This window comes from Polypterus senegalus, chromosome 12 (genome assembly GCF_016835505.1).
Source record: "Polypterus senegalus isolate Bchr_013 chromosome 12, ASM1683550v1, whole genome shotgun sequence".
Classification (NCBI taxonomy): Eukaryota; Metazoa; Chordata; class Cladistia; order Polypteriformes; family Polypteridae; genus Polypterus; species Polypterus senegalus.
The window spans coordinates 87479757-87502381 of NC_053165.1; the positions used below are offsets into that span (position 1 = coordinate 87479757).

The window sequence follows — 22625 nt, forward strand, 5'->3', positions numbered from 1 at the left end:
CCGGGATATGCAGGTGGATGAGCAGGTGGATGAGCCTGTGCGGCCCTGGATGATGGACTATCTGTCGGGCAGAGAGGGCTAAGGTACTATGTGAGCAGCGCTTGAGCACCAGCAGAAGTGACACCCCAGTGTCTGCACTCTGTACACATCGGACTAGAATGAATCGTATAACAGCAGGTCTGGTCACTTGTAGAAATTCTCGGATGATTCTGCACTTATGGTATTGATAAAGAGAATGTGACAGAGGAGAGGAGAACTTTGAGAACTGTGTGCTACTCCACATCAGCAGAACCAATTCACTGCTTATTGACTTTGACTGCACCAAAGAGCCTTTGTGCTAAATCGCTCTACGGTGAGTGGATGTAGAAGAGGTGCATTCCTACAATTCAATGACCTGTTGGCCTGGTCTCGAAACACACAGGAAGAAAGAGGGCAGTGACATCCTTCATGTGTACAAGTCTGTGATGGCCAGCGTGCCATCATGAACTGGGCTGGGTGGGTAAAGTCACTTTAAGAGAGTCCCAGTGAATCAACAAGCTTATTAAAAGGGCAGGCTCAGTTATGGGACGCATGCTGGTGCCCCAAGGGAGGGAATGAAAACAAAATTGAGTACAATTAACTATCTACATTTTTTTTTTTAATTTAATATACTTTATTTATTCCTGGGGGAAATTGTCTTTTCGTATGACCTTTGGTGGTCAGAGTGCGGGGTCAGTCATTGTACAGTGATACTGGAGCAACTCTCAGGTTAAGAGCTTTGCTCGAGGCCTCAACAGAGTAGGATCCCTTCTGACAGCAGGCCCGCACCGGGGAGGTAACAACCATGACACTTGTCAGGGGCCCGCCGTTAAAGTGGTGTTTTAAAATATATGCACATATTTGAAACACGAAAGGGGCCCGAACTCTGTCAGCTGCCTGGGGCCCAGAATGTCCTAGGTGCGGGCCTGCTGACAGTAATGGGATTTGAACTGCCAACATTCCAGATACCAATGCAGATCCTTAGCCACAGATCCACCACTCCACTGTTTATTTAAAGAGCTTCTATAAAAAAGCCAAACGTCCCCCTGGGGACAAATAAAGCTCTAGCTGTTGATTGTTACTTAACTGACACTTTTATCCAAGGTGACTGACAACACTGGAGATACAGTTGGTTCCGTTTGTAGTTTCAGTTGGACATTTAGGCAAGTGAAGTAAGTTGAACCCATAAATTCAGGGTTTGAGATTCCAAACTCAAACTGCTGCGCCACCACACCCACGCTAAAAGAGTGAAACTGAGCAACAGCAGCCTGCTTATGATGAGGCTTGTAGTTCAGTTAAAAAGAGACGTTTGGTAGGAATAAAAACGTGCAGCCACAGGGAGACCCCAGGACTAAGTAGGAGAACCCCTGGGTTCCGATCTATATTTAAGGATTAAGAATCTCAATTAAACGTTAGCAGGTTGTCATGGTGTGCTACACCAGGGCGCCCCTTTGCATTGTCCGCACGCGTGTCCTTTTAAAGGCAAAAAGCTTTCCATCTTTTCCTGGTGTCACCTGTCAAGAATGTTATCTGGTCGGTCGCGCCATCAAGGGGGCTCCACAGCAGGAGGACCGTTCGACATGGAGCCTGAAGGCAAGCGCGGCGGCCATGTGACTCGTGTCAAGTGTGTGTCCAGCTTATCTATAAGGGGATGGGACGGCACGGCGCGGTGCGTCGGCAGCGCTTCTCTGGACTGTCCGGTTCAAAGAGTCTCTCTGGTCGGGTCATGACCGAGTGGACGGTACTCAAACGGCTCCTCGACGCGGTTCACCAGCACTCGACGATGATCGGTAGGATCTGGCTGACCGTTATGGTCATTTTTCGCTTGTTGATAGTCGCCGTGGCCACAGAGGACGTGTATACCGACGAGCAGGACATGTTCGTGTGCAATACGCTCCAGCCGGGCTGCGCCAACATCTGCTACGACTCGTTCGCCCCCATATCCCACGCGCGCTTCTGGGTCTTTCAGATCATCCTGGTGTCCACGCCATCGCTGTGCTTCATCGTCTATACCTGGCACAACCTGTCAAAAATAAACGGGGAGTCCGTGAAGGAGGAGATCGCCGTGGTGCAGCACGGAGGCTGCGGGTCCAGCCAGGGCTCTTGCAAGTCCCACGGATATCTGGACGAGGCCGTCCGGAATGGACCTGGAGGTGTCCAAAGGGGCCGCCGGACCACGTCGAGGAGGCTCGTCCGGTGCTATGTGGTCCACGTGTGCTGCCGCGCCGCCCTGGAGGTCGGCTTCGTGGCCGCGCAGTGCGCGCTCTTCGGCTTCCAGGTGCCTCCCCGCTTCTTGTGCTCGGCGCCGCCCTGCGCGCAGGCGGTCGACTGCTACGTGTCAAGACCCACCGAGAAGACCATCTTCTTAATGTTCACCTTCTCTGTCGGCGTCCTCTGCAGCTGCCTCAATTTTCTCGAACTCAATCATTTAGGATGGAAGAAGATCAAACGGTCGCTACTCACGCACGATTTTTCTCAGGGGGGCTACCAAGAGATCAGGAGCCCCGACACGAACTCCGTGGATTCTCTCACATTGAGGGGACTTGCAAACGAGCCGTCACTCGCATCTTTTAACCTGGAGGCGGAACACAACCAGGAGTGGACATTTACGGGGGGTTGTTCTCCTGGTGGCCAGAAGATGGTCGACTCGGGCAGAGGGGAGGACAGAAGTCAGGGGGGCGCCTCGTCATTAAAGGTGAAGCCTGGAAAGAGCAAAGGGGGGCGACAGAAGAGCGGTGAGGTCTGGATCTGACAATGCAGGCGTTAGGAAGGAAGGTTGGGAAGGTGTAAATATAAAATAGTTTAAAAAAAAAACGGGAAGGAGGCATGTCAAAGTAAAATTGTAGAAAATGTTAGGAGGTATACAGTGCACTACAGGTAAAAAATGGAAGAAGAAATATAAAAGAAAAAAGTAAACAAGTTGTAAGGGGGCAACAATCAATAATGAAGGAGGCATAAAGAAGTGAAATTATAAAAAGAAATGGGAGAATATATATATAACGATTCGATGGTTAAAAGAGTAAGGAGGCATATAAAAGTACAATAATTTAAATAAATAAACGTAAAGTTGTAAAAAAAAAAGGAAGAATGTATATAAGTTATATCAGTTAAAATGGAGAGAAGCCTATAAAAGAACAGTTAAAACACCGAAGGAGGAGGTATATTACAGTAAAACTAAGGAATGTAACGGTATAAAATATAAAAGTACAAAAGTTAAAAAACGGAAGCAGGTATATAAAACTAACTTGTAAAAAATGAAAGGGGATATATAAAGGTACAACACTTTAAAAAAAATAAGAGGAAAATATGGTTATGCGAAAAGACAACTTCCCACCAGGGATTAATACAGTGTACCAAAAAAAAAAGCCAAAAAAAAGAGTTAATTTCCCTGTGCAGTAAATAACGCAGTTACCATCAGAGAGCATACAGAACAGAATTTACAGAATACTGATGACCTCCATACTAAATAACTGAGCAGGAGGAAGTCAGACATATGTGGACTGAAAGAATGCAAGACAGACAGAGAGGGCAGCAGTTGGGATTTCTGAAGGAGTCTGGTGAAGAGAGTACAGAAGGTGGCAACAGGTGATTCAAAGAAATCAGAAAACGTAAAATAATATGGCATAAATGCCTATCTTAATACGTAAAAACTGAGTGAATCTCAATCTGAGTAGTGTATCTTAAATATTTTAAAATAATGTGGAACAATACTTTTTTTTAGAAAATTTTATAGTAATAAAACAATTTTTGTTTTTTTATCATTTGTATAGTGTTGATATTCTTCATATTTGTTGTATACAAAACATAAATAACATTCAATATATAAAGAAAAAGCTGGAGATGGAACTCAAACAGCAATGGCACTGACTGACAAGCAGTCAGACCTGCTGCAATCTGCACTACTCTGCAACACCACAGAGTGGCACTGAGTCTGCCCTTTACAGAAACATCCTGGCAACTTTCTACATAAGGTTGCTTTTTTATGTATGTGATATACATATATGATACACATACACAGTTATAAAGTGTCTATTTACATATTTCAGTTACATATGGTGTTATGTGCATAACACACATATATGTGTATATATACAGGTATCTATATATAGCGCCTTGAGCATGGGAAAGGCACTATATAAGTAAAATGTATTATTATATATAAACTGTACATATACATGTTGTATATACACACATTTACATATATATTCACGTAAGTATATTATACACCATAACCCCTCCCCAATTTACATACAGTTGTTGAGATGTATACTGTAGCTAATATTGTAATCTGCAGGAGCTCCTCACCCCAGTTCTGCTAGAATAGGATCCAATTGACTGCAGCTCTCAAACTGAAAGATGAAATGGATGGATGGAAGGATGATCAGCAGGTCTGAGCTCTGTTTGAAGGTGTGCTGTTGTTGATTGTGTTTGCTGTTATTATTTCACATTTATTTGCTGAAAGGAAAACTCAAGTTAGGCTCCACCTGCCACAACTCTAAAATGGGTTAAGCAGGTTAAAGAATCTTTTAAGTGAGTTTTTATAATTTCCATAATGATTTAAAAAAAAAAAAAAGTTTACATTTTTTTCTTACAATTCAGTTACTTTTAGCAGCAAATGATAAAATTATTTTAAATCTCCTAGTAAGTCTAGATATAGGAAAAGTTTGAGAACCCTAATTATAATACAAGCAGAAATGTAAATGAAGCTGCTGATTACTTTAGGTTTGAACTAATCCACCCATCCAGCTACACATTTTTAAACCTGCAAGCCTATCCTAGCAACACGAGGGAACAATGTGGGACCAGTACTGGATGTGACGGTAGCCCACCACAGGACACACTTGGCTCACTCACACCAGCCCAGTTTACTGTTATCAAGAGTTAAACCAGAGTAGCCAGACATGAGGAGAATGAGAACAAACACACCGCTCACCTACAAGTACCTGGGTCAGGTGTTAAACTGGGTGTCCTGGAACTGACGTGTGTATATTTATATATATATATATATATATATATATATATATATGTGTGTGTGTATATACAGAGGGGACCAAAAATGTATACAAACTTCAACAAAAGAAAAAACTGTATTAAAGTTGTGATATTAAATTTATACAGACACCAAGGGGTGAATGTGTCACTTTTGACTTCTACATTTACAACCGTTGCTCAAAATGGTTACTATGAGCGTCCAGACACTTCTAGTTATGGAGAAGTACTGCTTGAACAATGTTGGCCAAAGTGTCCAGTGAGAGTGACACACATGGCTTTTCATGTGCAAAGCGCGGCGAGTGTAGCAGGCTTCATTTCCAACTTTGGAAAAGTCCAGAGATGATAACTGCTAAAGTGTGTATACATTTTTTGGCCCTCTCTGTATGTGTGTGTGTGTGTGTGTGTGTGTGTGTGTGTGTGTGTGTGTGTGTGTGTGTGTGTGTGTGTGTGTATATATATATATGGTGGTCCAGATCTAATTATGCAATTTTCATTACGTGATAACTTATTAAGTTTATTACATAGAAAATCACCTGAAAAATCCCGGACCATCGAGAAGTGTGCGAACTGACGACATGAAGAATCGTCTTCGCACCGAACTGGAATCGTCCCCACATAAATCAAAGTCATCCAGCCTATTTGGATTTGCATAATTAGATCTGGAACACCCTATATATATATATATATATATATATATATATATATATATATATATATATATATATATATATATATATATATATATATATATATATACATATATATATATATATATATATATAGATATATATATATACATATAGATAGATAGATATATATATATAATATAGATATATATACACACACGGGTGGGCAAAGTAGGCTTACAGTTGTTTGTATGGAAAAAGACATGCAGGTTAAAATTATTACAATAGCTTTATTAACTCAAAAGCTTTAAGAAGACAAATAAGGAGACAATACAAATTAATAATACAATTATTAATAAATAAATAATAATACAAGAATAAACTGTTTCACATACAACTGTAAACCTACTTTTGCCCACCCCATATATATGTGTGTGTGTGTGTGTGTATATATATATATATATATACACACACAGATTTGTTGCACATTAAATTTCTAACTTACTGGAATTTTTTATTTAAAGGCAATTGTAATTACTGTCCTATATTAGGGACCACTTAACGAAAAAAAACAACAATCTTTACATAATGCACCATATGCTTAAAAAAAACTCACCCAAACCATCTTTTTATCATATAAATTGGAGTCTTTATAGAAATGTCATTTTTGTACATGAAAGATGTTTAGATAAAAGTGCAATGATAAAAAGTGCATGATTATGAGTGTACATTTTACAGTTTTAGTGCAATATAAAGTGCATGGTAAACACTTTAATGGTAAGTGCAGTGAGAGGTTGATCCCTGTTCAGAATATTAATGGCAACATTTATTTGTTTTGTTTTGTTGTTTTTTTTTCCGTTTTCCTGCAAACAAGTTCCACTGTGTAAACAGAAACAGTACAATGCAGGACAATTAATACGAGATTTACAGTTAGTTAATACTCACAGCTTAAACCTGTGTTTTTGAAACACTAAAGGCCATTACAGAGAGGAAAAAGGAGGGAGGCAAAACATTAAATAAACCAGAAAAACAAAGCACCCAAACTAATGATAACCAATTACAAATTGTACTTTTTTTTGAACATTCTAAGGCATTCAAATGGCACAAATGTGTTGCTAACAAAAGTAATCACTTTTAATACAAGTAAAATGAATACAAAATAAATATGAAAAATAAAATACAAAATATTTTAAGTCAAAAATGCAAGGCTTCACAGAAAAGAGACATTGATGTAATGTCTGTGTAAATTATTTAGAGCTACTGTACGTGTTTCCCGTGTCCACAGTACTTGTAATAGTCAACCCTAAAATGGTGGAATTTACTGCTGTGGCAAAGGCACAATCACTTCCACGTAACTGATGGGGAAGAAGCCAGACTCCCCGTTAATCATGCCCTCATACCAGTTGTCGTCTATCTGGTTGGTTAAGATGATGATGTCCCCTTCCTTGAATCCCAGCTCTCCTGAATTTTCAGGCTCAAAGTCATAAAGTGATCTACAGCATGGCTGATCCATGTGAAATGAAGATCCTGCAAGTACAAGAGATATTTGGAGGCAGTTAAATTATAGCAAAGAAGAAGGTAAAGACGCTGTGATTTACAGTGCAGTTATCTTTTCATTCTTATTTACCTTTTTACATTTTATTGAATCATAGTGGATTTACTTTGGCTTTTTTTTTTTAGAATTGATTAACAGAAAAAAGTCTCCTTAATGTCAAAGTGAAGACAGATCTCTGCAGTGTGATCTAAATTAATTTGAAATATGAAACGTAGAATTATTGATTGCTGGAAGGTTCACCTTCTTCCAAGTCCGCATTTAGTAAATGCACCTGCCATGACAGCCTACAGTCTGTGTGCTCAGGTCTCCATCCACTCTGCACATCTCCATTATTCTTTGCCAAACTGCTCAAACTCTGCCAGGTGTCATGCAGATCTCAAGTCAACAGCCTTTTTCAAACCCAGCCACAAAGTGGACTGAGATCTGCACCCTAACTCGGCAACTCCAGGACATCGACATTGTTGTTTTGAAGGTGTAGCTTTGGCTTTATGTTTGGGTTCTTCTCCCAAGGTACAGGTTTCTTGCAGACTGCATCAGGTTTTCCTTCAGGATTTTCCTGTTTTGCTGCATTCATTTTCACCTTACAAACCTTCCAGGGCCTGCTGCAGAGAAGTATCCCCACAGCCTGATGTTGCCACCACCATGCTTCATGGAGGGGATGGTGTGTTTTTGATCATGTGCCCTACATCATGACATTTAGTCTCGACAGGCAAAAAGTTCAGTTTTCACCTCATTAGACCAGAGCTGACTCCAGAGTCTCCCATATGCCAGTAGGTCTAGAGATAGGAAAAGGTTGAGAACCCTAATTATAACACAAGAAGCACTGTAGTGACATACTGTGGAGCTCATACATAGCTCAGTTATTCTCAGCTTAGGATACAAATACAAATGTTGTCACTAAATGTGCTTTGCTTGTATTAAAGGTGGCGTGTTTAAGGCCATGAAGCACAAGATTGCTGGTCTGGCCAAACTCCTGATACCAATGATTCAAACAGTCCGGCAAAAGCAAAGCAGTGTGAATGTTTGCCACCTCTGTCGATATGGATAAAAGTATCATGTAAAACGTAAATGAAGCTGCTGATTACTTTAGGTTTGAACTAATCCACCCATCCAGCTACACATTTTTAAACCTGCAAGCCTATCCCAGCAACACGAGGGAACAATGTGGGACCAGTACTGGATGTGATGGTAGCCCACCACAGGACACACTTGGCTCACTCACACCAGCCCAGTTTACTGTTATCAGGAGTAAAAACCAGAGTAGCCAGACATGAGGAGAATGAGAACAAACACCCTGCTCACCTACAAGTGCCTGGGTCAGGTGTTAAACCGGGTCTCCTGGAACTGGCGCCATCCTGCTGAATTGAAACTAACTGTACAGTTCTATTTAAATACTGTGTGTGTGTGTGTATATATACAGAGGGGACCAAAAATGTATACACACTTCAACAAAAGTAAAACCTGTATTAAAGTTGTGATATTAAATTTATACAGATATGAAGGGATGTATGTGTCACTTTTGACTTCTACATTTACAACAGTTGCTCAAAATGGTTACCATGATCGTCCAGACTCTTCTAATTATGGTGAACTACTGCTTGAACAACGTTGGACAAAGTGTCCAGTGAGAGTGACACACATGACTTTTCAATTCCTTCTCAAAGCGCGGCCTGGGTAACAGATTTCATTTATTAGAGTAACGGCATCTTCTGAATTAACGTCAAGGTACACATTGTTGCTGTAATTCGATTCAACTTTCCAACTTTGGAAAAGTCCAGAGATAACAACAGTTAAAGTGTGTATAGATTTTTTAGCCCCCTCTGCATGTCTATGTGTATGTATGTATGTATGTATGTATGTATGTATGTATGTATGTATATATATATATTACTCTCTAGCAAACTTTAGCCAAGATGTCATGTGCACTTTACTTTTAACAGTGGCTTTCTCTTTGCCATTCTGCCATAAAACTGCAACTGGTGACGCTCCTGAGCAAAAATGCTGTCAGCACAGTTTCTTTTTACTCTCAACCACTGTAGCTTGTCACTCCTCCCAAGTTCTCAGAGGTCTCTTGGTGCCTCACTCGTCTGCTTCTTGCACAATCCCTCAGTTTTTGTAGACAGCTTCCAACTCTGCCTTACTCGTCCCATTTTCTAATTTCTTTTAACTGTAAATGCAGTCACATGGAGAATTTTCTTGTCTCCATCTCCTGACTTGTGCTTTTCTTGGAGTTGCCTGTTGAGTTCTTTTGTCTTCATGGTGTAGATTAGCCCACCATACTGACTCACCACAAGCTGGCCCTTCCAGATTAGGTGTATTTAGACTAAAATTCAACTGAAAGCCTAGACAGGTGACCTCCATTGAACTAATTATAAACCCAGTTGGCTGTACCAGTGATGCCTTAGGGGGGTCATATTAAAGGGGGTGAAAACTTTTGCGATCAGTTGGTTTGTGTTTTATATTTATAATTAATTTAGGCCACTTTGCTGAGATCTGTTTTCACTTGGATATTAAAGAACTTGTTTCAGTTGATCAATGTCAAAAAAGCCAAAACCCTGTGATTCAATGTTGTATAACAATAAAATGTAAAAACCTCCAAGGGATACGTTTTATAGGCACAGTATCTAAGTTAACAAGATAAAAGGCAAACAAGCGAGTGTATGCTTCTTTTCTTTTAGGGGTTTTAAAGTTTTGGTCAGTTCAGTATATACTGAATATAAGCTCTTCATACTCCGGTCACTCAAACGTGGCTCTAAGTTTTGACTACCTTCAAATGACATCTTGCCTGAAGAAGGGGCCTGAGTTGCTTCAAAAGCTTGCATATTGTAATCTTTTTAGTTAGCCGATAAAAGGGGTCATTTTGCTTGCCTTCTCATGACTACCTACAAATGAATTTTAAATAGACCAGTTCTCTATTGTTGACCAAATTTCTCATTCCTTCATTGTTGCTTGCATTGGACACACGCTTATTAAGATAATTAGCTTTGACAAACATAAAGGAACGAGGAAAAAAAATACAGAAAAAAAAACTATTTCAGTTTCAAAAATCCACTCGGAGTCTCCTCACAAAAATAACAGCAAAACTGAGATGGACACTGAAATCTGTCCATCCTCTGTATTCACACATGTATAGCCAAAGCCAGTTTTCATTAAAGATCTTTAAATAAATAGTTGTAATATTTGTTTACACGTAAATACTCCATTACTTTGTGCTCATTTAAAACAAAAACGAGCAAAATTCAACTTGAGAATCATTTTTAAATTATAAATTAAAATATGGTCATGGACAGTTTGGCTAATTAACTGAAATACAGCCTTGTTCCAAATAATTTGATTATCTATTAAAAAAAAACTGCCATATGAAGCAACTGCATACAACTAATAATACAAAATGAAAAGGAATTCTTCAGTTTGTAATTACAAGTCCATATCTAATCACTAAATCAGAATGAACCATATAATGTAACTTGAAAATCCATTTCAAACACCTCCAAGCCAGTGCAGTTATTTTCTTGAATTTCTCCACTAGAGGGCACTAAAATTTTGTTCTGTGGTACTCATACATCTTTCATTTTCCTATCACTCTTATTTACACCGGAGATCAGATCTAATCCTGCCAGCATATGATGTCCAGGGGGAACGAACCATCCTGCATGTGGGTCCAGTCAGTGATAGGGAGGACTCACAATGGGTCAGTTAGGACCCTTCAATCAATCTAATTCACATGACTCTTTAGGAAGGGGGGAAAAGAAACTAGAGTAGATCTACAAAAAGAAACATGAGGAGGACATGCAAAGCAGGCTGCTATTGGAACCCAAGACCCTGAAGCTTTCAGGCAGCAGTGCAAAGAATTAGTAATACTGTGATATTAAGCACAATAATATTGAGATATTGTGAATACAGTGATCCCCGCTATATCGCGGAAAAATTCAATAAGTACATCCCACCTATAGTGTACTTTGCAGCCAATTCATAACAAAGCATACTGTTTTCAGCAGTCACTACGTGTGCTAGACAAAAGTTTGTTAGAACAATATTATAATTTATAATAATTAACTTAGGTGGCACGGTGGCGCAGTGGTAGTGCTGCTGCCTCGCAGTTAGGAGACCCGGGTTCGCTTCCTGGGTCCTCCCTGCGTGGAGTTTGCATGTTCTCCCCGTGTCTGCGTGGGTTTCCTCCGGGTGCTCCGGTTTCCTCCCACAATCCGAAGACATGCAGGTTAGGTGGATTGGCGATTCTAAATTGGCCCTAGTGTGTGTTTGTGTGTGTCCTGCGGTGGGTTGGCACCCAGCCCAGGATTGGTTCCTGCCTTGTGCCCTTTGTTGGCTGGGATTGGCTCCGGCAGACCCCCGCGACCCTGTATTCGGATTCAGCGGGTTAGAAAATGGATGGATGGATAATTAACTTATACATAACATTTAAACAATACACTAGTAAATCATTAAACATACTGCTACGTATAGGAATACGTAGACAGAGTCGCAATTCATAACGAAATACTGTATATGCTTTTCATTTGTCACTATGCATGCTAGACAAGAGATTGTTAGAACAATACGTATTATAATTTATAATAACTATAACATAACTGTAAATATTGACTAAAATGCAGTAAAACATCAATATGTATATAAAATAATGAACATTTAAGCAATACAGTACAGTAAATCATTAAATATATGTACATTGTACACTACGATAGACAAAGAGTTTCGCAGTACAGCACCCAGATGATTTACAAGGCCCATTATTGGCTGAAAGAGGAGACTCAACCAATCAGAGCGTGATTTTCATTCTCTTGGGCTCTGACTGGCTGCTGCTAACGTGGTGTAATCTTGCAAGAACAGTTAGCGCGGATCTCTGACGCTTCTCAGTTCTCTGCGTATCGCATACCTCGCTTGTGGTCCAATTGTTGTACGCAAACTTTTTGTGAACGTTTCGCTTTGTTTTAAGCCCTGCAATGGCTCCCAAGCATCCTGCATCTTCTAAGTCTTCTGGTAGTAGTGAGCCTAAGTGCCAGAGGAAGACCTTGACCATTCAGGAGAAGATTAAACTCCTGGATATGCTTTGGGAAGGAAAGCATTACGCGGTCGTCGCTCACCATTACAAGTTTACATGTGTTTAAAGCGTGTGGGAGGGGTATTTTAAGGCTTAAACTATAAAAAATTGTTTATTCATATGGTCTTTCTATATCGCGGATTTTCATTTTCATCGCTGATGGGTCTGGAACGTAACTCCCGCGATAGGCAGGGGATCACTGTATAACAGTATCATAATAGTTATTCATTGTGGCCTTAGGTATATCTTTTAATCAGAGTATAATGTTTCTCAAAATTGTGTGCAGTTTGAACCTCACTGTCATGGTGACAATTAACATTTGTTTAGAGTTGTGAAACACATGAGTTGATTATTTCAATAGCACCAACTAATCTTCTCACACAGACACAGACACATCAATGTTGAATGACTTTACTGTTAAACTTGTTTGTTATTTATCAGTCAAGGTTCCTTGTCTGTTAAAGGATAAGTTTGATTATTTTTCAAGTCGAAGTTATGTCTTCATAATCATGGTATATGTTAATTTGCAATATGGAATTGTGTTAAAAAGTGAAGCATATTTTACTCATTTAAAAAATAACTGGTACACTCCTGCATTTTATAATGGAGTTAACAGGTAACGGTGTCCCAGCGAGAGAAAAAAAAGCCTTAGAAGAAATAACTTCAACTTATAAGCTTCAAAAAAGCTTATCCTTTAATATTTGTGTGAAGGTTGAATGCCATTCCATACAGAAACATGCACAGATACTACAAATGCAAAAGATTGAAATGAACAAGTGTACACATTTATTTTATACGTAATTGGGGAAAAAAAAAAAAGTAAGGTCATATTAAAAATGATCTTGCTGAAATGAAGAAGACTGTGTGACAAACATGATCTGAGGAAATAAGTAAGGATGAGATGTAAATTTGTAGGATGGTTACTTACTTTTTCCATTAACTGTGTGGTTAATCTTGTCATCTGCAGTTTGTTAGAAATAAAAAAATGTATCATCAGCCTCTTAAATTCAACTTTTGTGTTTACAGAAATGACAAATACTTTGAAAATAATTAAAAGTAATCAATTTCCTGAGCCCAATTAAAGTATTGCTGGATAGATCCTGACAGCATTAGGCAAAAGGCAGGCATGGACCTTGATGGTTGGCCTGTCCTTCATAGGGTACACTCACTCAAATGTCTACATCTTAAAATCCTCCTCTAACAACCTGCAAATGTAACTAAAACACAAAGTTTTTTTTTGGGGGGGGCATCTCATTTTAGTTTATAAAGTCTCTCTTAATGTTCTTCATAAAGTGCATTCATTAGCTACAGAAGCCATTTTAACAAGTAGCTCATCCTGCTATAATAGAGTTAACACTTTCATTGACAAGGGGCATTTTCAGGGCAAAAAATAATGACTGCAGGTGTCATTCTGGAACTGCGTGCTGCCTGATTAGGTCCTGTCCTTTTGCCACACATACTTACATGGTGGTAAACAGTGTTAACGTGATCATGGCTGCCTCAGTCAAAGCTCTTTATAGAGAATCTATTTTTTTTATCTCTGGAAGACCTAAGATACACTCAGTTTAAAACTTCTGATTTGTTGACTTACTGTAGATGTATTCCTAGTAAAATCTCAAGTGAACTCTCAATAGGCAAGCTCTGTGAGTGCATATCATCCAAAAATAATCCATTACCTTATTTTTTATTAAACTGGTTAGTCCAACACCAGGATGTGCAAATATGGAAGCATATCTCAGTAACATAAGGTGCAATGCTGAAATCAATACTGGAATACTTTATGAGATGCAATTGCACTGCAAGACACACCCGCACTATGCCAGTCGACCAAATGTGCACATCTTCTGGATGTGGGAGTAAAACAAGAGAATACATATACAAACCTCAGATAGTCAAAAGGAAACCTACAAACTCAGGAACCAGTCTCAAAATCAAACCCACAAACTAGCAGAAGTAACCATCAAAGGTAGACATTTACTTTCCAACTTAATCCTGTTACATAAGGCAGGCAGAAAAACGGGTTTGCAAATGTAGAAAATTTGGGTTAATATTCTTTTAAAGGTTCTAACTCAAAAACTGAAACATTAAAATATATTGATTTCCTAAAGCATTGCTGTCCATCTTCAGTTCTTTGGAAATATACTCCAGTGACTTGTTCAACATCTATACCAATCTGCTGTTGGTAATTCATTTATCGGATTACCTGTTATTTGCTTCTCTGTTTGTGTTTGGTTTTTTTTCTCCTAATGTGCCTAGCACATAATCCTATATTGACAATAGCTCACTTAGTCAACCGATCGATATTATACATGGAGTTCTGTACTGTTTGCCATATGCTACCTATGTATGTTAATGACTATGTGCAAAATTAAAATGAAACAAATAAAAATGAATCATGTAAACAAATAAATAGTAAATTCTTTGATAATCACATTTAAACCAGATTAAGAAATAATCATTCAAGCGAACTTTTAACAGAATAAAAAAAATGCATCACCCATTCGTACACTTAATGATGTCAAGAAAAACTCTCCTTGCTCCCTATTATGGCCACCCACACAGTCGGCTGCTATGCAACAGAGAAGTCAAGGGGATCCTGCAGCACTGTGATGTTCTGCCCCTGCAAATCTACCGCACGCCAGAGGAAAAAGGTTACAAATTTTATTTAATTTAGTATGGCAAAGGGGAGAAAAGAGCATATACATATCTGCTCTTCCTGAATGTATTAGAAAATGTGCACATATTGAAATGATTTTAAAAGAGTAAAACAAAAGTAATGAGTTACATGGGGAAGCATTGGTTACTGCTGCTGCCTGATTGCTACATTGGCTTGGTTTCAGGTGCTGGTCTAGTCACCACCTCTGTGGGCATTTACACTTTCCCCATGTCTGTATGCATTTTGTCAAAGGTACTTCAGGTTCCGCCCACATCCAAAATATGTGCTTCAGTGGCTAACATGGATCTCACATTTGCCCCAGTGTGAGTAAGTGAGGGGATGTGAATGAGAGTTCCCTGCACTAGACCAGTATCTTATACAGAGTTGGTCCTTGCCTTGTAATTGGTGCTGCATTGAAAGGATGACACCTCTTGGCCTTATTACAAACAACAAAAAAATTCACAGGATCACAACATGGATGGTTGAACAGTTAACAATAATATTCATATTACACAATGAAGACAAATACGGGAAAGGTAGTTTTCTGCTTAAAGCAAATGCTAATGACCTTTTTACCTTAACTGCTTTTCCAGGTAAATTAGAAGGTATTCAGATTTTACTGATTTCTACTGTATACTATTTAAAATACCTACTGTGATAAATGATGTACTGTATATGTTACAGGTGAAGCCAGGAATTTAGAGAAACCCAGCATCACCTGGATCGTACTAGCATTATCCAGCAGACCTGGGTGCAGCTGAAATAAAATATGAGTTTCTAACTTTACCCGAGTATAATCTCTTTGGATAATGTGAGCTTTACTTGTGTAATCCTAGGTCTGGCTTTACATGTAACATATACAAATAATTAAATATACATCAAGTTCTGTTAAAATATTTTTAGTGATCAAAAAAAAATTCATGAAGTTAAAAAAAAAAATAAAGTATTTCCCTTAACATGCAGGGAATGCTTGAAATGACAATCAAACAAAATGGAATGAATATGATTTTCTGGACTAACTTTCCAAACTTTATACTGTACATAAAATATTTTAAGCTTGCCGCATCTCAACATAGAAAAATCTGCATGTCTGTTTTATAGATAATAATGGCAATGACCAAAAGCAGTACCTGAGGAGCTTTGTGAAGAGGTGATTGGTATGCCATTGGATTGTTGATTATCAAGATTCTCCAAGCTTGACCTGGTTGACTTTGGCTTATATTCTTTTCTAGCGCAGTTACTAGTTGATGATATTCTGTGCAGAAAAGGGAAAACAGAATTAGACAGAACTGTTGTAGTATCATCTATGTAATTGTTAATCCTAAATATACTTGTGTACTGGATTGAAACACGGTGCTTGGGCATCAAACCTAAAATAAGTAATGTGTCTCTGGTCTAATACTGCCTCATATACCCATTAATATACTGTAGCAAATATAATTTCAAACATATTGTGTATAAAGAGAAAGAGAGGTTAGGAGCATGCACTGATACAGCACATTGCTGCAACCACCACATGACAAACCAATTTAGGATCCCAGATTAGGACCTGAGTGCAGCCATGCAATGGGTGACACCTCAGCACCACACTAGTTCAGATGGAATCGAACCAATGTGAGATTTATTTTTTATAGTGGCTGGAGTGCCAGTCCCTGCAAGTTGGCAGGCCTAAGTGAAGGGCTGGATGTAGATTAACATCATACACATGGTGGAGAAATTACAGGTTAAGGGCCTTTCTCAGGGGCCCAACAAAGTACAGTTACTTTTGGCATTTATGGGATTCGAATCGGCAACCTTCTGATTGCCAGCAAATCCCTAGCCTCAGAGCCAAAACTCTGCCCATATAGTGTATAAAGCATGGGATAAACTGTGTGTCCAGGCCCAGCTGGGATCATATTTTATCTTTTTACCTGAAAAACTCTCCACACAGTCTTCCTGGTGATTCCAATTGATTTGAACTCCCTGATTAATCTGAACTAAATAGCTGGTCAAGTAGGTTGCTCCACCAGTGTACACAGGCTTCGATTTACAACCTTATGACTTACTTATAGAAGGTCAATTTTCTTCTTATATAATACGCTGCTGTGGCTGTCCATTTGTCTGTCCATGATTTTAATCACCTGTAGCTCGCAACCTGTTTGACCTACTGATCTGAAATTTGGTACACATATACTACGTGACCTCTACTGTCCACTTTCAGGGTGATGATTGACCTCCAAGGTTAGTCCTCTTTTTATTTTTATTTTATTGTATTGTAGAATCAACTCTTGGCAGCAGGTTGGCCGTGTGGCGCATGCGTACAGGCACCATTCTCATCCACCTTCGCCGTCACTTCCCCTACCTCTTCATATCTTAAATCATTCTTGAGGCAGATTGAAGACTTAAGTGCCAGCTTAAATGGAAAATTAAAGAAAACGTACTAAGTAACCACAACACAAACACTGACTTAATCAGTTTTAACACGAAAAGATGGCAACGAAAGAAGAGAAGAAGCTGGCCACTAGGGTAGAGAAAAGAAGAGCTGCTTAGGAACCAGCAAGCACATCAATCTCTGAGCAAACGAATTACAAACGTACAGAGAAAGAGAATAAAAACTAGGAATGCTCAAGTCAAGTGTATTCACTGCACGTTATCGTGCAGTATGCCGTTACTGGTAGGTTTATAATTAGTGTTGTGTCAGTATATGACTGATCTGGAATATAGTATATCTCAACATAAGAAACACCTATCTATTGGATGGTATTTTCAATATATTTTTAAAATATACTGCTATATACAAAAATGACAAAAAAAAGCATACAATAGAAAAACTAAATACCCCAAAATCTCAAAAAATGCTTTCTCTGATTAGATTGTAATTTGGTGACGTTACAAGAAAAAAGAAAATTGGCTGACCTGCGTTTATTTTTGTCAGTAAAATTTTATTTGTTTTTATTTATTAATATTATGCTAATGTCCATGCTCTGTGCTGTGCTGACAACTAGCTTTATGTAAAGAAAAGGGCACAGCAGAAGCGAATGACAGGTCATGTGAACAGCACCACTAACCAATAGGTTGGAAGAATGAGTTAAGAAAGGGTGTTGTCTTGGACAGGAAAAAAGACACACAATCACATCTGGCATATTACACTGAGGTGTGAATTGGAAAAAGAAAGTGTGGTAAAGCTCAAGGGAGATGCAAAGCTCAATGGCTAGTGAGCACCTACAGTACTTTCCTGTAAAATTGTGTTTTGAAATGACCATCAACAAAAGCCAAGTCATACAGAAAAGCAGAAATTGATAGAATGAAGGAATGTTTTACTCATGGGCAACTGTATATAGCATGTTCAAAAATAAGCAGCTACAGTGATCTAATAATATTATTATTTATTATTTAATTCATGCCTTTATCCACGGTGCCTTAAAACATTTGAGATACAATTGGTTAAGATTTTCTTGTTTTTTTCAGTTGGAGTACAGGCAGGTGTAGTAAATGGTCATAGTCACAGAGTGTCAGCAGCAGGATCTGAATCCATAATATAAGGGTATGAAGTCTGAGGTCCAAAGCCTTAACCACTACACCACTCTGCCTGCCAGTAATATTACCCTTTGGTTCAAACAAAAAACAAAGAAAAGAAAAAAACCTACAAATATTGTATACAGAAAAAGTACTTAGATACACAGTACTTCTAATACACTTTATTAACCAAGCACTCTAGAATGTCCTATGAAATTTCCTAGATGAAGCTAGTGTATTATAAGCTAGCATTTACAGTATATTTAAACATATATTTTCATTGCTTTCTAAAAATGTATCTTAACACTATATTACTCGTAATATTTAAATGTATATTAAAAATATATATTTATATGATTGGAAAAGATATTGTAATATAAAAAGCAGCAATAATTTACATATTTTGCAATATATGTTTACTGCAAGATTTAACTACTGTATATTTATATATATTTATCCTTGAAGTATTTTATAACATATTTTGAAATACAGGTGGCAATACACTTTTTTCAATATATTTTTCATGCATTTCATTTTTGCAGGCGGTCCGTGAATTGTATTTAAGATCTCTCCTCCAATATTATGCATCTAATAGGCAGCCTCTGGACTGTCTGCTTTGGCTCATTACTAGGGTCTATGTCCATACTCCAAGATGTCTTTTTGTCAATTGTTTGGATTTTTAGTGAATCATGTACTCCAGGAAATCAGTAGAAAATAAGGGGAGGTGAACTCAACATGGAATCAAGAAAGCACTTTGTCATACCAAGTAATATACAAATAAACTTATGAGTTATGTTGTAAAAGCAGAAACCTTAACAACCAATCTTGATGAATAGCTGTGCTACCTGTCTAAGATGGGTTGAAATCTAACTAGTCAACCAAGACCTCAGCATATTCCGTGTTAAAAGTTTGCAATACACCATCTATTACAATTAATTTTGAAATGCATGTAGTAACAAAATGCATTACACTTTTCATTCAAACAGATGGCACATCAGAAAGATTAGCACTCCTTTTACAAATCCCCTACCAAATGGCATATAATAAAAACAAAGCAACACGATAGACACACAATTTATTAAGGTGACTAAGCTGATCTGTGTTAGTAGACTATCTCTGTTGGATGTATTCACCTGTGCACCTACTAATGGAATTTATTTTGTAAACATATAGTAATAAAAGGCATTGTGTTTTTCATTCCAACAGATGGCACATCACAAATATTAGCATTGCTTTTACAAATCCTGTACCAAATGGCATACAACAGACATGGCAACTGGGCAGACACACACACAGATACTTGTGCTTTTATATATATTGGGGCACTTACCTTTCGGTTAACTAATATGGCTCGATGGACTAAATTTTCTCTTTCTAGTCAAACCTCTTATGTATTAATATTCACATGTAGGAAAGTGGAGATTCAGACTGCTTTATAAATTGTCTTGATGAGATATTATGCCAAGCTAATTATTAGCTAAACAGACATGCTTGATAGAATAAATGGTCTCCCCTGCTCAGCAAAACATCCTTTATTCTCGTGTGCATTCATAGTTCAAACATCAACCTGTACGTGTACATCATTTAGTTCAGAAGAAGGAAAACGGAACAGATAATACTAAACATCCAAACATATTTTTGTAAAGCACTGTTTTTCATTACACAGTATTTAACAATACTTTAAAATTTAGAGAGCTTCAGATTAGCCATTCAGATTATGTGATACCAAAAATGAACTTTTCTTGACCAACAGCTTCTCCAGTGTTATAAGAAAGGTCTGAAATTATGTTATTTTAACAGAGTTGTGATATGTATTAACTCACTATCTTGGCAATAAACATATTAAACAAACTGGCGAAACAAAACTGTTTCTATTTATGCATTCATTTTATGCTAACCCACCTATTTCAATAAATGGTTGTGAAGTTCAAGAGCCCACTTCAGCAGCATAAAGCCAAGCACACCCAAACTTAAAAATGGCATCAATCGATCTTAAGGCACACTCGCACATAACCAGTTTAGAGAAAACCCTTGGGGACCCGATGATGGCATGTATGGGCAAATTATACACAGTAAGTGACACTCAAAAAATGTGTCTCTGCTCCTAACATTTATTCAATGACAGAGGGAATGGTGCTTGTATTACAAAACTAAATGTATTTCAGAGGGCCCGTTGTAAATGTTAATCATGTACAGATCCCTATCTCACATGACTAAAGTGCTCAGGTAATGATTACATTACAGTAGTCTTCCAGCATGATTGAAATGATGAAGAATCAAAGCCCTTTCCTTCTTATTACCTGCAAACATGACACTTCAAGGAGGATTTACATCAAATCTGAGTTGCTCTCACAACTACATACAAAAGCACAATAAATATGAACCTTTCCCACCTAAAAACTGATTTGTATTAAAAAAGATAAAGCAGGATTAGTCATAATTACTTTAATCACTCTCAGTTTCAGTGTAATAATGCCAGTTAGTTTATGTCTCTACTCTGTAATTTTGTTTCAACATTTACAATGAAGAAAATATCAGAAGAACAGTTTACTGAAGCTGAATCAACAGAGGAGTGTTCCTACCGGCTTTCTAATCTGTTGTTAAGGTTTTCCAGAATCTCTAAAGACTGTTTATGATAGTCAAGTGTTGCCTGAATCAAAGTGGCCAGCTGACTCACTTGTTCCACCTGTTAAAGGAGAAATTGCAGAGGTTGAAAATTACCGAAAATGACTTTTGAAAGAAACAAGCATACATTAGTCTCCTTTATAAAGTCAATTTAAAAAGTACTGACAATGATGCACCATGGATTAATACAAGTATATGCTGAAATTCAATATATATATATATATAATTTAAAAATAAAATCAATTTCCTTATAAATACAAATGCATAAACTGTTTGCTAGCATTATACAACAGGTCCAAATGACCGTTACTTTAGTTGTGCTGAAATGGCCATCAAAGGGATCCAGTGTTAGGTAATTTGAAAAAAAAAAATAACTGTTATTACAATCTTCAAAAGAGAATAAAAGTTGTAAAAAGGGTGTTTTTTCTTGGCGTACCACCTCCAGGAACTGAAATGTTCCAAAGTACTAGCATATTTTTGGTCTTTATTTGTTAAGCACTAAAGTCTTACAAGGCAAATAAATGTGAAATGTGTTTAAACACAAGTACTGGATTTAGCAATTTTAAAAAGGGATAGCCAATGGTTTTTTTGTGTGTATGCTTTTCAATTTTTCTTATGAATGAAAAATGCTTTTTAAATTAATTATTTTTTTTGTAAGAAAAGCAGTGTGATTTGATAAGGAACACAAATTAGAAAGCCTGAAACCTCTGTACTTTTAATTCGCAAAGTTACACAGTTATATATGAATAAAGATCAATAGAAGAAACAAAAAAACATATGACTTCAGGCCAAAAAAGAGAAAAATAATTTGCAGATGTTTCCAAGTCAGTGCGAAGACTGAGCCTTTTTCATGGCACAGTGGATCTTTAGGTTAGGTTCCAGATTTGATAGCTTTAAGCACAGTTCCATTTCTAGTTTCTCGATATTCATGTATTTACTTGTCAAGGAAGGACAAATGTTATCAAGCATTGTACAAAATTTTAGCTTCCTGCTGTTGATTAATATTAAGGAATGCTAAAATGAAATGTTAAGATGTGTTCATTTTATTATTGACTAGCCATGCCCCGTGGCTCCGCCCTTGTATTAGTGACAAAGGACAGTTAGGAGTGCCCTGACTGGCTCCCCACTCCTGACACCATGCTTCCCCTTCCCTTCGACCCACAACCTCTGTCTTGGATTAGCGTGACTATATCGCTCCTGCAAGCGAACTATGATTCTTAGCGTGATGAGAGAAGTTGCAAAATCAATTCAAGCAAACTATAGAAAAAAACCTGATCTAAATCGATTAAGTAGTTCTCTCATTCGTTGGCCAGCTAAGCAGAGGTAAGGAACATGCCCTAAGGCTGACGCGTGAGTGAGTAATGCCACGCCCCCTCCCCTCAGCCCGCTGCGTGTCTTTCAGATTTGCGCAAATAAATCGGTATCTCAAGCAAACTATGATACTTAGCGCAATGAGAGAAGTCACAAAATCAACAGAATGTTCAAGCAAATTATAGAAAAAAACCCGATCTAAATCGGTTTAGTAGTTCTTTTATGAAAAGCAGACAGGCATACAGACAGACAGACGTTGGATTTTATATAATGTGATGGACGGCCAGC

At 38.0% G+C, this 22625-nt stretch overlaps 2 protein-coding genes across 3 annotated transcripts in view; one reads left to right on the forward strand and one right to left on the reverse strand.

Annotated features, from left to right (window-relative positions):
* Positions 1-1302: 1302 nt before the first annotated feature.
* Positions 1303-3853, forward strand: gjd6 (gap junction protein delta 6). Its single transcript, XM_039772953.1, has one exon. The coding sequence runs from the start codon at positions 1670-1672 to the stop codon at positions 2768-2770; it is 1101 nt and encodes a 366-aa protein (XP_039628887.1). The 5' UTR covers positions 1303-1669; the 3' UTR covers positions 2771-3853.
* A 2629-nt stretch (positions 3854-6482) lies between these two features.
* The window catches only part of sh3gl3a (SH3-domain GRB2-like 3a), an 84436-nt gene continuing 68293 nt past the window's right edge, over positions 6483-22625 (reverse strand). The window contains exons 7-10 of one of the 2 annotated variants that reach the window (XM_039772779.1): positions 20984-21087; positions 16037-16161; positions 13179-13211; positions 6483-7163 (exon numbers count right to left, since the gene is read on the reverse strand). In XM_039772779.1, the coding sequence (XP_039628713.1) occupies positions 6955-7163; positions 13179-13211; positions 16037-16161; positions 20984-21087 (471 nt within the window). In that variant the 3' untranslated portion in view covers positions 6483-6954. The remainder of the gene's footprint in view (positions 7164-13178; positions 13212-16036; positions 16162-20983; positions 21088-22625) is intronic. The other variant, XM_039772780.1, reaches the window with a different exon arrangement.

Excerpts from the sequence above, each read along its gene's own strand:
- gjd6 (XM_039772953.1), top strand. The coding sequence starts at position 1,670 with ATGGGACGGCACGGCGCGGTGCGTCGGCAGCGCTTCTCTGGACTGTCC.